A 15,067-nucleotide genomic window follows, 5' to 3' on the forward strand; every position below is an offset into this window, starting at 1 on the left:
TCACTTCCCTGTTTGCTTGCGGCCACGGCGTGGTGATTGTCCTGTGCCTGATGGCAAGGGATGTGAGGAAGACTGAAATTCATGCCCCTGAAAAGGTGGACTGTTGTCCGACTTTACCTCCTCTCTGAGACCCATCGGTGCAACGGTCTTGTCTAGCACCGCTTTGACTTGAGGAAACGCAATGGAAGATACCAGTTCCACAATTGGGTACTTAGAGTGCGAGTCTACCACCACCACAGTGCTTCATCCATTGGGGAAACTCCAAATATCAATGCTGACTTTTTTCCAGGGCTCTAGGCTCAGTTCTTGTGTGAGAGCGGGTGCTGGTAGTTGATCTCCACTCGTTATAGTGCATGAGTGGCAGTTGTGCACTGCCAGGTCAATGAGGGCATCCATTCCAGGGAACCATACCTTTCTGTGGAACTGGGCTTTATTCTTCACCATGCCTTGGTGCCCTAGGTGAGACAGAGTGATTACCCTGCTCCACAGACCTTTCAGGACTACAATCATTTGGCCCTGTAGTAGTAATCCATGCTGGCCTTAACTGAGTTTGTGCCGCACCCTCCAAAGCTTTTGTCTTTTGACTGGACATCTGTGGTTAGTGATCTGGATCCATCGAGTAAATGCCGTTATTTACTCTGGACCAGTGCTTCTTTGGCCCTTTCCAGAGTCCCTTCTTGGCTTGTCACTTTCATAATCTCAAGGGTTAACGCCATAGGGCAGGCATCCTGTATGATCATCCGGACAAACTCCTTGGTCCGCTCTTCCTCCTGGATTGAACGCGGGGCAGAGGAAGGTGTGACAAGTAGTCGGCTGGGTTGTTAGCGCCTGGGTGGTAAACGATGTCAAACTTGTAGGCCTGTAGCTGTACCGACCATAGCTCGATCCTTGGGGGAGCTAGCCGGGTAGTGCCCATGAACAGAGGAAGAAGAGGCTTATGATCCGTCACTACTCTAAACTCCTGTCCACAGAGCTAGAGTTGGAGATGCTGACAGGCCTACCTGATTGCCAGAGTTTGCCGCCCGATATGTGCGTATCACATTTCAATTTTTAACAGGGCTCTACTGGCGTATACTGTTGGTGTTCACTCTCTTTTAGTGCCTTCGTATGCTATTGGTGTCCACTCTCTGTCAGTGCATTCATGCATGAGCACGGCCCCAAGGCCAACAGGGCTAGCCTCAACAGTTAGCTCTGTCTTCTTCTTTAGGTGGAAGTAAGCCATGGTGGTCTTGTCCATGAGGGCATCCTGGATTGCTTTGAAGGCTTTATCTTTCATGTGGTTCAAGTTCCAGGACACCCTGGTGTGTGTGAGTGCCCATAGGGGTTTGGACAGGGAGGCAAAGTTGGGGATAAAGTGTCTGCAGTACGTGACCATTCTGAGGAAGCTGTGGACTTCCGTCGAGTTTCTGAGGGTGGGTGCTGTTTGGATGGCCAGGGCTTTCTTCAGATCCACTTCTCCTAGTAGAATATGTATCCGAAGAACTCAATGGAGTCTTGATAGAAAGAAAATTTGTGCTTGTTCAAAGTCAAACCCTGTCTGATAGTTGTTGCAGCGTGTCTCTTAGGCAAATGTGATGCCCTTCCAGGCTGTTCAAGGATATGAGGATGTCATCACTTAAGTTGATGACCCCTAGCAGTCCGGACAGGGTCTCCTTGATCGCCTTCTGGAAGACTTCCAGCATGGACGTCACGCCGAAGCTCAGACTCTTGTACCTCTGAGGCCTATTTGCATAGAGAAGGTCATGATGTACCTACTCTCAGGGGCTAGTTCCAGCTAATGGTATCCGGAGTTAAGGTCGAGTTTAGAGAATCACTTGGCTCGGTTAAGGTTGGCCACGATGTCGTCCATCATGGGCATCATATGGCACTCCCTCTAGATGGCCTGGTTCAGGAGTCGCATGTGCACGAAGAGCCTTATCGCTCCTGGCTGCTTCAATTTGAGAGCTATGACCAGAGGCGACATTCAGGGAGTTTGGCCGGTGACCTTTTCAATGATCCCAAGGTCTTTCAGCGCTTGCAGTTCTCGTTCAACTTGAGCCCTCAGATGGAATGAGACTTTCCGGTGTCGTAGGTCAGTGGGTTTAACTGACGTGTCAATGTGTAGCAGGATCTGTTGGTGCTTTAGCTTGCCTAGCCCTTGGAAGAGCTGAAAGAATTCCGTCAGATTGGAGTCGGCATGAGACTTGTGTATTTGGCCTTGAAGATACCTTATTACAGCTCCATGGCCCCCATCTGGGACTCACCAGGATCACCGGGTTGGGCCAAAGATATTCTAGCCAGACCACTGAAAAAGGCAGGCCTAACCAGATGGAATCACATTTTGCCTGAAGCACAATTAATAAGCTGGGATACTTGTAATCAGCTAACGAACCAACAGATATCTAGATTCAAGTATATTCAAATACAAAGCTGGTGTCAAGACCCTATCACTGTGATAGGAAAACAGAACGATCTGGAAGATGCATTTATAAAAGAAGTAACTATTAAAAAAGAGCTGGCTTTGATTTATTGGCTGATGGTTGAATTGGAAGATGGAGCTTTCACTCTCCCAACAGAACTATGGGGAAGATGCTTGCCGGGGCCGTCGCTGGAAAATATGTGGCAAGTATCAATGTCTATGCTTTTTAAAACTGTTAAATCTGCGCATCTAAGAAGAAATCACCTTTTCTCCATCCATAGAGCCTATTGGACACCACAGAGGCTGTCTAAGTTTGGAAGAGGAGGTGATGTGGCATGCCCTAAGTGTGGGAGCCTGAAAGAGGATGATGTTCACATGTTCCTAGAATGCCCTGAGATCCAGGTATTTTGGAAAGACGTGAGTAGTGCTCTGTCCAAGATGCTAGACATCAACATTAAGGTAAGCATCTCGATGGTCATCTTCGGATGTGTGGATTCCTTGGAAAAGGTCACGGTTAATAATTCTAAGCTGTTCTTCTATGCCATGTTACTGGCTCGCAGAGAGATTTGTAAGCAATGGCTAGCTGTTTTCCTTCCTAAATTCTCTGACTGGGTGCTTTCCATTAAATACGTGGCTGGGCTGGATATGAGAGCTTTTAAGAATCACCATTTCTGGTCTCCCGCGTTGGAGTGGTGTGAGCAGCAAACTCTTTCTAATATCCGATGATTACGCCTGCTAAGCCTCGTCCGGCTATCTTGGCATTTCTCCATTTGATGCTTCCTATTCAGCGCTCAGACGCTTGGGGGAATGCGGTGGAGTGAAAAGCGAGAAGGCGAGGTGGATTGCGATGCTCCCAAAAACCCGGGCCATAAAACGATAGAGCTGAGCATCCTCTCCTCCCCTTCCTATTTCCGGTTTTTCCAGCACAGAGGGCCGTGGCTATGTCTAGTTAGGTGTGCAAATGGAATCTGGTTATCTTTTCTTGAGGCATATGAGGATAAAAATAAATAAATAAATAAATAAATGGGGCAGGATCATCTTTGACTGGAACATATAGATTAACTAATGTTAACCTCAGTTGATTAATCGGACAGTCTACCCAGCACCATTGTCCTTCCGTATCTGACTGCCATTTATGAATCCTTACTAAAGCTTTCTTATTTATATAAATTTCCACTGTGCTGCCCCCACAGGAGTGAAATATTCGTATTCAGCCCATATTTTAATGTAGAACTTGGGTAACCTATTAAGAGGAATATGAGTTGCTTGCAAAACAAATCACTGCAGGTTTATAGCTTTTTATGCAAGTTTTGACTGCCCATTTGTCAGTCATAAAGCTTTATTCGATACATTGCAAAAATGACTATAAAAGCACATGTAGTCTGTAGACTACATAACATCACCATATAAAATAATTACAGGCTACAATAATACAACTGAGCCATCTGGATAATTAAAACATCATGCTTTTCCTTACTTGAAAACATTTAAGAAGGTAGGTAGCAGTAAAAAAACAAATATCTACTTCATACATATTAAAAAGCAATTTTATTGAATCGTGCACGGTACGTACACCATATTTTACAAAAATAGGTTTTAAAAAATGTGTTTGTAAATGATGGAACAATTTACATATTGCCATCACAGGGGCAGGGACCAACAGGATGTAATTTAGAGGAGGGGAAGGCTACCAGATTATGTACAATACCCAACCTTAATCTGGGCAGTACAAACCGGTGAGATGCTCTAGTTACATTACTGAGATAGATTTGATAGCCATCACCATCCACAAATTTGCTATAAAATATACGAGTAACTAATTGACCAGTACTTTCCTTCCGTTTCTCCCCCTGGTAGGTCATAAATATATTCTTCATCTCAGATTTTGACAAAACTGAGGCAGCATAACAATCCCCAATAATATCTATACCATAGATATCTCGGAAACTGGAAACTGCCCATTTATTTCCTAGCATTGTTTAATACATTAGCGTTAAGCAAAAACAACTCACCTTTCTACTCCTTTAAGAACAGAGAGACTGCCCCTCCCTAAGAGTCCTAATTTCTAACCAACTAAAATGATTAAAACCCTCCCCTCCTTGGCTATAGCAGGATTTCCACCCATCTTCCACTTCACGCACTCCCCAAACCCTCCTTCGACCTGTAGGCCACCAACCCCATGACTAGGTGCTGTTTCCTCCCAGATCCACCCAGCCCCACTTCCTCCGTCTTGTTACTTTTCTTCCGTCAGCCAGCTAATCTATTTGGCCTAGATATAAACTCAATCAATGCAACAAGTGCCAAAAATCAAACCCGCAGATTAATTAATTAATTAATTAATTCACTTTATTAAAAGGCGATCATGGACATGGTAGTCAGCTGACCCCAGCAGTCCACCATTCCTGTGATGGTCACCAATTAGAGTAAGTTACTGAATGTGCATAGGAGATTCGTAGCTGGGTGACTGATACCCAGTTATGTTGTACAGATTCTGCTGTCTCCTTTCACTTAGATATGTTTGAAACATTGAAAGTTAAAATGTCTTAGTGCAGCCTAAAACAGGATTGCTGAAGACCCTCTTACTCTGTCAGTTTTCACATTTATACTGCAGAGGCTTTTCTTTTGAAAGTATCCCACACATAGAAACTTTCAAAATTAAAAAATTAAAGGCACCTGCGAAATGAAAGTAAAACATCAACATAGTAAAGGGCGGGCCTATAGCACGCCACTGAATGGAATATTTAAGTATGTTTGTGACCGCCATGTTCAGGAATAAGAATGTTGCACTTTAGGCAACACCTCAAAGTGGGATGACGTAATTTACAGCTGCCTAGCCAAGCTTTGGATGCATTTTTTGTTTGTAAAAAGTCATCCATATAAAAAGCATCCATTTCTCTTGTCCTATACCCAAACACATCAGCGTTTTTCAACATTTAGTTGCAGTCATTTATAAAGTGTATGCCAATAAAAAATTGTGACTGCACATAGAAGGAGCAGCAAGCACATAGTAAATGATTGAAAGACATCGATGTAGTGACCGGCTGGTCACGTTCTAGTCTTTGTAAAATATGTGTTTTCACCCACCACTCCTTGAGGACTGGCTTTAACACTTACCCCACACCCATTCATCACAGGTGTCACTGGTCAGGTGACCCTGCAAATAAAAGGGGCTGGGGGCACGTGCCCTGAACCAGTTTCAGACAGTATACTACTGTGTCTGCGTGGTGATTATAACTGCATGGGGGCCAAGGGCCCCGACCCTTACATTGGCGACGAGCGGGTTGCACCCATGTGCAGCAGCGGCCCTGATACTTAGTGAGGGGGGAGTGTAGCCCGCGTAGAAGGCACCCCCCTGCCAGCGGTCATAAGCAACATCTGGTTACCCGCTAGGCATGTAGTGAGGCCTGGGTATACTGAGACTACAGGCGAAGTGGAGAAGCCGGGCACATGTAGCAGCCCCTACCCTGTCTGTGGTGGAGGCCCATTGTGGATTAGCACAGCGTAGAGGAGCACTGCCCGCCGGTGAGCAGGCCACATCGGGCATGAGGGGCACCCCCTGATGCATGAAGACAGTGGCCGGAAAGTGGACTGTTCACAGCGAGGAAGTCAGAAGGGCATCACCGGGCAGACAGAGCAGCGAGTGATGCCACGCAGGTGATGGTAGTGTGAATCAGGCCCATGGCCGTGTCACCGCATGAGTATCACCTCCCTCAAATTCACCAAGACTGTGCCTACAAAATAAGGCAAGGCCCGCAGCGGGAGTAAAGCTGCAGCAGCCTGGAGAAGAACCGGTGCCGCAGCAGAAAATAACGCAGCCCCCAGGGAGAAATTGACTTCTGCAACCAGGGAAGAACAGGGGAGCAGCCGTTCCCCCGAGAATAGATGCATCGCCCTGTCGTCACTCACCCAGTCCTGGTGAGAGGACAGCCGGCCTGAGGAGGTGTGGATGCCCTGTGGGTGAGGAGAACAGCTTCCCTGCAGCGCATGCTGGAGGAACACTGGTGGAGGTGATGTGGCAGGCGAGAGGTGTCCCCATGTCTGACCCTGGTGCCACGGAGCTGCACCAGTGTGGAAGCCCAGCACCTGTCTCTGCGGTGGCCCACAGGTGAGAGGAGGGTCTACAGAAATACCCATTGCTGGACTCACCGTCATCTGAGGAGTTGTGTGAAGCCCAGCCCCAGTGGAACACCTGTTATGCCGCCTCACAACCGGCAATTCCAATGCACCAGAAGGCCTGAAGCGTTTTTCAGCCTATTCCGACCCCAGTGAGGAAGAGAGTGGCATCGCACTAGGACCTGGGAGCAGAGCTGCAAGAGCATGCGGTCTGAATGAAGGCCCCCGAAGGATTTAAACTGCCCAGGCTGAGAGAGATGTGGTGGGACGAGATTAGGTCCCAAGAAGACTGGTTTTAGCACTGCCATACTCCAAGGCAGTGGGTAGAGAAAACAACGAACCGAATAATAGCTAAGCAACTGGACCTCGAGGGGAAAAACAGATGGGGCTTATGAAGAGGACTGCTGTGGAAGAGAAAAGGCCCACAGCACTTCGAAGGCTGCCTGGCACATGGTTGAAGCCGGTGGCAGCACCCAGGAGGATGGATTGTGAAGGGGTGAGGGACAATTTATCCCAAGGTAGGGAGCCCCAGGAAGCTCAATGCTGCCAGCCAACGAAGCTGCCATGAGTCCACTGATGCCAAGAAGCCGCCAGGCAGCATGTCCACAAAGGACAGAAGAATGTGCACTACAAGCACACCCCCAGTGGTTGTCAGAGGCCACTGCAATAGACGAGATAGGGTTGCGCCCCCCAAGTGAAGACTGAGCACGCAGGGCGCCAACAGGGGGGTTCTCCTGAACTAGACTGAGAGCATGAAGGAGAGTGGTGCATCCGGGGCCACATCTAGAAAGCGGAAATAACAGGCAGGAGCCTGGGAGTGAAAGAGCCCTATGAGGTAGAGGAACCGTGGCGTCACACAGTATGACTGGCCTGTGAAGCCTGCCTAAGTGGAGACAGAAGCGAGCACCACGATGGCGCAACCTCAACGCCCATGCACGACGTCGTCAAGTTAAGAAAGGAAAGAATGTGCTGCGACGACAATGCCTTGAGGTGCAAGGAGTGAATCCTCAAGTGAAGAAGAGACCTGCGAGAGATCACGAAGAGGAGACCTGTGAGAGGTCCACGAAGAAGAGACATGTGAGAGGTCCACAAAGAGGAGACCTGTGAGAGGTCCATGAAGAGGAGACCTGTGAGAGGACTACGAAGAGAGGACCTGTGAGAGGGCTACAAAGGAAAGAAGTTTCTGGTCTTACCTTTAGGACAGGATGTGACCAGGGAGGTACCGGTGAAAGGAAGATCACTGCAAGAGGCCTGGTCGGGAGAGAGAGAGTGGTGCAGAAAGTCAGTCCTAGGGGTATGGCGTGACCAGGAAGGTCCAAGTGAAGTGCACGTCACATGGAGACACCTGGTCTGAAGGAAGAAAGGTTTGTCAAGACTGAACAAGGCTACATCTGGAAAAGGAAGAGGAGACAAAGGGAAGAAAAGATGGAAGAGGAGAAGAAAACTGTGGCACGAAGCCACAGCACTACAGAGTGGAGGAAAAGAAGAGAATGGTGTATGGTATACACCTGGCACACCGAGATTACAGTCTAAGACCTGTGAGTTTTATCGCAATCAAGTGCATTCCTAAGAAAATCCAAGGAGCACTGGACATCTAGAGTGGACAATGTGCCTAGGAAACACCCAGAGGTTAATGAGGCATATTTGGCACCATGGGAGGCTGGTCGCTCCGGAACCAGCTGTGGGCGCTGTTGAACCTGAGCAATCTTGACCATTGGACAAGCCACCCTTGGGATTGCACATGAGGATCGGACGTGGCCCTGTTGGGCGTTCTTCAGTGACCACTTGACAATGCCTATTAGAGGCCTGCACAGCCCAGGCAGTCCTGTGGAAATCCAGGGGCAAGGGCCTCAAGGAATTCCGTGAGAGGGGAGTCCTGCCAAGAGAGATGTATCTGCAGCCGCTCTACAACAAGTAACAGGAAGTAACTAAAGCATGCATGGAGACTGGGTTACCCCAAAGACTGTCCTGTAGATGCCTGTGCTCCAGAGTCTGGATGGCAGGAGTACACCGACCCTGGAAACAACTACCCTTGAGGTGGAGCAAGTGACTTGAAGGTGGGACTGATGGCGTTTTCCCCATTGCCCTATAGTGTGGCATGGGAGGTATACTGCGCAGCCCACACAGCCCGTGGAAGCCCGGTGAAGAGGACCTCAGGGGACTCACATGAGAGGGGAAACCTGGTAAGAGAAGAGAATCTTGGTGAGAGAGGGAAGCCGGAAGTTGCTCCAGCATCGGGCAGCTGGAAGCACTGCAGCATCTGAGGAAGAATCTTTAACAGTCGCCGTGACGTTGTCTGTCATTGGAGGCTTGCTATCCATGTAGCCAGGGCTCCTTTGAAGATGTGTCAGTGACAGACTTCACTATTGCTCCACATGCACCCTCATAGCGAACATTGTAAATAGACTTCCACACAGTGAGACTAGGTGGGACAGGACCCACAGTGCCCAGGAAGACTGTGACAACTTAGATTCGCGAGCGAAAAATCTGGACTTTATTTACACTTCCATTCGTGCCCAGAGTAGTCTGGTTAAAATGATGCCTGGTGCTCCCAGCTGCACCTGTCCATTAATCCTGTCCTGCACGCAATCTGAATAGACTTAGTGGAGTTTTGTTTTGCTGTTTTTTTCTCTCCCACAGGTTGGACTTGTTGTCCCACTTTTAATAAAGTTTGGGAGGGATGTAGTGACCGGCTGGTCACCTTCTAGTCTTTGTAAAATATATGTTTCCATCTGCCACTCTTTGAGGGTTGGATTCAACACTCACCCCACACCCGTCCATCACAGGTGTCACCGGTCAGGTGATCATGCCAATAAAAGTGGCCGGGCGCTCGTCCCTGGGCCAGTTCCAGATAGTATACCACTGTAACTGCGTGGTTGTTGTAACTGCATGGGGGCCTAGGGCCCTGACCCTTACAATCCTATGCTGCGAAACCACGTCAGGTAAGTCTCACTAACAGAAATAAACCCCAGTTTGGGGTAGGATTTCTGGAAAGGCATTGTGGCAAACCCTCAAACCACTGGTTTACTTAAGCCGCATTTCAATTTTTACACATAAACATGGTGCTTGTCTTCTCCTTTCTTAAAATTCAGTGCCATTGTAGCAACAAAGCTTTGGCAATCCCAATAGGTGTTATGACTCCACTGACATGAAAATATGACTGCCCTCCTCCCATCTGTGCTGCTGACAAAAAAAAACGTGTACACCTGAAAGTTCAAACTCAAGCAGCTGGATAAATAAACAAAAATGTTCACAGCTGTGTGAAGGGCAAGCACGTTTTTGTGGAAGCACACAACTTCCACCCAATTGAAACACGTACTTCTGACTTCCATCTTGTGGGCGGAGCCAAAGCTTCTCTCCTGGTGATTCTCACATAATTGTCTGGGGATAGCTGCACTGAGAAGCCAGGCCATAAAAATAGTATTTGAAACAGATATCGAACGTCAAGCAGAGCACAGTATAATCGAAAATGCTTAAAAGCCAGCAAACTGAGAGAGATCCGGCTCTGCACTGGCAAGAGGGTCAGCCTCCTCCCAATGAGGAGTGGATCAGGGAGATGGACCACTGAACAGCAATGGAAAAGCTGGTATAAAAAGTGCGGGGAGCACAAAAGGAATGAGATAAGATCTGTACGCCTTGGCCTCAGAGGGGCAGGGGCTTTAGACAACTATATAAAATGGCCCTAGTGGAACAAAGTTATAAAGAATGGAGTGGGGTGGCTGGGGATACGGCACAGAAGCAAACATTGATTTGTCGATTGGCAGCATGTGAGTGAGCAATTATTATGTTACTTATGACCAATAGGATCAGAGCTTGCTGGCATGCTATGTATTGTATTTTGAACTTTAAAAAATCATTAAATAGAGTTATGAAAAAAAGAACCAGCAAACAGATCAGTGATGGCATTCAGCATTTTGGACAGGTACAGCAGGAAGGATGGGATTGCACAGCGCCTATTGCATGCCCATTCAAAACCTTTTTGAAGAGATTGTGCCTGTGTGCCTGTCTGGAGCATGATTACTTAGGCAGTGGCTGCTCCAATTAAATAACATATGCAAAAGAAAAATTGATGGACGGAATGCTGGACAATATAAACATTCACCCCCAGTCACAAGGATGTGGGTTCAATTCACACCACCTAAGTTCAGACACTGTCATATGCAAATCAGTCTTGACTCCTTTCCTCAAGGGAACAGTCCAGCCCGAAATGCCAAGCCAGATCTTCCTTGGACTAGAAACAAGCATCCTGGGACCGGTTTAAGGGTAACACCCCTCATCAGCTAGGCTAGCTTGAATCCAGTGGCAAAGTTAGAAAGGGACCCAGGTCTGGGCATACCCTGCCCAATTGGGCGAACAAAGCAAACACAAGAAGATGATGGACGGATCATTGAAACTTTTCAGACACTCACCCCCAGTCACAGATCTAAATAGACACAAATGATACAGGGGAGAGACATAGGGAACGACAATACTAGTATATGACCAAAAAATTTGGACAGGGCTCCTGTAAATGAAAGACGGGCAAGAGAGAACGTGAGAAATGGAGGAAGAAGTGACAAATCAATTTAATGTGAAATATTTATTGCGCAAAGTAAGTTGCTTTTCATTTAGTTAAATGGACTAAATTAGTTTCATTTTATTTTAGGAATTAATTTTATTCTTTTATCAAATGTGTTGTCATCTCCTTATGTGCACCTTGATCCTTTTATTGCAGGACGTGCATTGTGTTATAAATAAATAATGAGTGGGGAAGAAAAGGGAAAAGTATATAAGGGAAGATTTTGTGTGACATAGACAGGAAGGGAAATGGAAAAGACTCTTTCTTTTGATAATTTTCTCATATGGGTGTGACATTTTGGGGATGCAGTGTCTTTTGGTTAGAAGAGAATTAACATGCACATAAAATAAAGGTCGATTATGCCACATTCTCACAATAGAGTGGATGTCAGGACTAAAAACGTTCACCTTAATCGGAATCTAGTGGAATTGCTTCTTGTGAGAAGTTGGCCTGGTATATGCTGGTCACTAGTTAAAGTGGCCAACTTGCACCAGTACAATTCGACTCTTATGGTAGATAGGTTTAAGACCTTTTAAAGAAAGCTATCCTAGTGGTAGCTGTGGAGAGCAGCCTTCAGGCTAAGTCTTTAAAGGAATGTAAAGCAGCTTGTTTTACCTTATAATCTCTTGACTCACTAAATGAAAGGACACCACACAGGTATATATATAAAATATATATGTATTTATTTCTAACACACTCTACTAATCTCTTTATGAGATTAGAAGTCAAGGACATATGCACAAATCAACATTTCACAACAAGTTAAGCACAAATATGACTGGGGCCCTCGGGGCGTACCAGACCATATACTAAAAAAGAGGTTTAGGAATATCGACTTGCAAGGGAACAAGGCCTAGGGCCTGTAGAAGCGCTGGGGCCTCACTAATCCACCCAAGGCAGTTAAGTAAAGGACCCACGGGAGACGCATGCAGTGTGAGAACACAGCCGCGGACCCCAATAGACTTCAATGGAGCAAGTCGCGGTTGGAATTTTAAAGTTTTAGGATACTTTGGGAGAGTCTACAAGCAAGTCACTTACAAGGTAAGTAGTTCTAGAGCCAACACCCACAGGAGCACCGTAGTGCTGAAGTTACCTCACCCAGGGATGCCGGGTGCATAGGTGTCTTATGGTGTCGGGTCACAACGTCGTTTTCTTTGGGAGCCAAAGAAGATTTGCTGCTTGTGAAGACAGGAGAAATAATCAGTGGAATCCAAGGCTGGATTCAGAAGAAAGAAGATCTGAAAGCAGAGGAGACAGTGTTCAAAGTCACTTGCCAGTGACCCGGGGACAGGAAGCTGGATGCCCACAGTAGTCGGGTGATTTCAGGTGATCACAGGTTTCTTGACTCTTCAGACACGAGGTCCAGGAGGCATCAACGACAACCAGGAGCTGGATTCAGCATGTCCCACAAAGTCTGCAGCTTACTGAGGTGTCGGCAACCGGATTGGAGCCAACAAGCCTTGGCAACAGCAAGTTTTGTGGAAAGGGAAGAAAGTCAGCGGTGCAGACCAGCAAGGTCTGAGGGACTCACCCAGCAAGGGTAAGTCAGGGCAGGCCTGGAGCAACCGGGGAAGCTCTTTGGTTCTGTAGAAAAGTCTTCTGGAGACCGACAAGCCAACCGGCAAGGGATCGCAAAGACGCCTCGGGAGGATTCACTCACCAGGAGCCCACGGTCACTCGGGACAAGGTAGGCCTCTGATCTTCAGAGGAAATCTTGCTGGAGGCTTAGGCCACACGTGGTCCAAAGCACATGTTCGTAGAACGTCGTGAAGGGGTTGCACTTGACAATAGTGCATGGTACCCGGGTATTGCTGTTCCTCGTCACTCATGGGGTCCGCTTGCCTCAGCTTCGCTGGGGACTCACGATAGCCTTGGAGAAGTCAGGAAATCTACTTCTGGGGCTGCAGGGACTTCGGACTCCAGCGGGAACGGGAAAGTTTGCAACTACTGATGCAAAGTTTTGGTGCCTGCCAAGCAGGGGAGTCACTCCTTGACTCCAAGGGAGATTCTTCAGTCTTCCAAAGGTAGTGGAACATCAAAGGTCCAGGATTCTTCTTCAGAGCGTCGTCCAGGGATATCTAGTTTGCAATGGCAAGGGTTCCCTAACTTATACTAGAAGGAAGGGAGGGACTAGCTCTAAAACCACTCCTATGGGAGGGTCAGGGGAGTGGGTGGCTACACCCACTTCCCTTTGTCCAGTTTCACGCCAGAGCAGGGGCTGGTAGCGCCTGAACCGGTTTGAGCTGGCATATGCACAGAGGAGCCTACTGCTCCCCCAGTGCAGGACTTCAAAGCACTCTAGGAGTGCACCCACCCAGCCCCAATACACTAAATCCTGTCTGGAAGGTGGTTACACCTCTCTGTGACAGGATGCCTATTGCTGGGCCTCCCCCACTGCGAGTTTCGGTCAGCAGCAGGAGGGCAGCCCAGTGTCTATGCTGGTGGCATCCATTTTGTGATGCCAGGGCTCTTCAGGATTCTACCGTGTTTCCACAGTGGGTACATGTCTATCCCGCTAGAAGGGTGGGATCATACTCCCACACCAGTTAAAAGCCAAAGAAGCGGAGATAAAAATATTGCCCTATCAACAACAGGGTGCTAACATGCAAAATCGCATGTTAGCACCCTTTTTCACTGCGCTTCCCTTTGCATCTCTAATGAGATGCAAAGTGGGCGTTCCAGAGCAAAATAACGCTAAGCAACATTTCTCCTATTATCAAGCTTCATGCTAACCCTGTTAGATACAAAAAAAGCAGCGCTAACCACGCTGCTTTTTTACGTCTGCTAATTTTAAGACTTAGCCATGTAATCCAATGGGAGGTGGATTACATGGCTAAGTCCACCATGGTCTATCAACAAAGATATCCCTATCCTTGTAGTTTAATCGCTGCATTACCAGCGATAACCTCCCAAAATGCAGATATCGCTGGATTTTTTATCGCCTAGGTGGTTAGCGTTGTTAATAACGCGATAACCAGGCGATATTATCCAGCGATAGCGGGCGTTAAAAAAATTAACGCTAAGCGCCCTTAGCGTTAATTTTTCCTGTTCCTTGTTAATATGCCCCTTAGCTCTTAGAGTACCAAAGCGACAAGAAATTTCAGCAGCAGAGAATGCCAGAGTGACAAATGAAAGGAGAGTGGGAAGGCAGTGAGCACACTTGAAAGAGGAGGAAAGACGAGAGGAGAAAGAGAAATAGAGGGGAATGCCAAAATAGACACAAGTGATACATGGGAGAAGCATAGGGACGAACAATACAAGTACATGACCAAGAAATTTGGAGAGAGCTCCAGTAAATGAAAGACGGGCAAGAGAGAAAGTAAGAAATGGAGAAAGAAGGGACAAACCAATTTAATTTGAAATATTTATTATGCAATGTAAGCTGATTTTCATGTACTTAAATGGACTAAATTAGTTTCACTTTATTTTAGGATTTTTTTTCTTTTATTAAATGTGTTGTCATCTCCTCATGTGCACCTTGAACCATTTATCGTAGGGCGTGTACGTATTATAAATAAATAAAGAGTGGGGAAGAAAAGGGAAGGGTATATCAATAGAAGACTTCGTGTGACATTGACAGGAAGGGAAATGGAAAGGACTTTTTCTTTTGCAAATTTTCACACTGGGTGCGACATTTTGGGAATGAAGTGTCTTTTAATTTCAAGGCAATTAACATGCACAGAAGATGCAGTGAGATAATACCACCTTCTCAGAATGGAGGCTGCTTCGAAGAGGGGATCTCAGGAGTTCAAACAATCGCCTTAATCAGAATCTAGAGAAATGACCTCTAACCTTGGGCAATTAAGTTAGATTTATTCAAGAGTTTTCTAAAATGTTTCATGTGTCCTTTCAGTCACTTCAGACTGCTTGACTGAGGAAAATACTATTTAGTGATGGGATGTGATTGGAATCAAATCAGGCAGGATCACTGACCAATTTCCTTAAGGTGCTATATTGACTCTGAAAAATCATCCTTTCTCAACTGAAAGTATCCACGT

At 46.9% G+C, this 15,067-nt stretch overlaps 1 protein-coding gene across 1 annotated transcript in view; it reads left to right on the forward strand.

Moving 5' to 3' along the window:
• The first annotated feature begins 7,846 nt into the window (after positions 1 to 7,846).
• Positions 7,847 to 15,067, forward strand: part of LOC146817928 (uncharacterized) — a 126,018-nt gene continuing 118,797 nt past the window's right edge. The window contains exon 1 of the mRNA XM_085609711.1: positions 7,847 to 8,006. Within this exon, the coding sequence (XP_085465837.1) occupies positions 7,847 to 8,006 (160 nt within the window). The remainder of the gene's footprint in view (positions 8,007 to 15,067) is intronic.

Source organism: Triturus cristatus, chromosome 6 (genome assembly GCF_964204655.1).
Source record: "Triturus cristatus chromosome 6, aTriCri1.1, whole genome shotgun sequence".
NCBI classification, from domain to species: domain Eukaryota; kingdom Metazoa; phylum Chordata; class Amphibia; order Caudata; family Salamandridae; genus Triturus; species Triturus cristatus.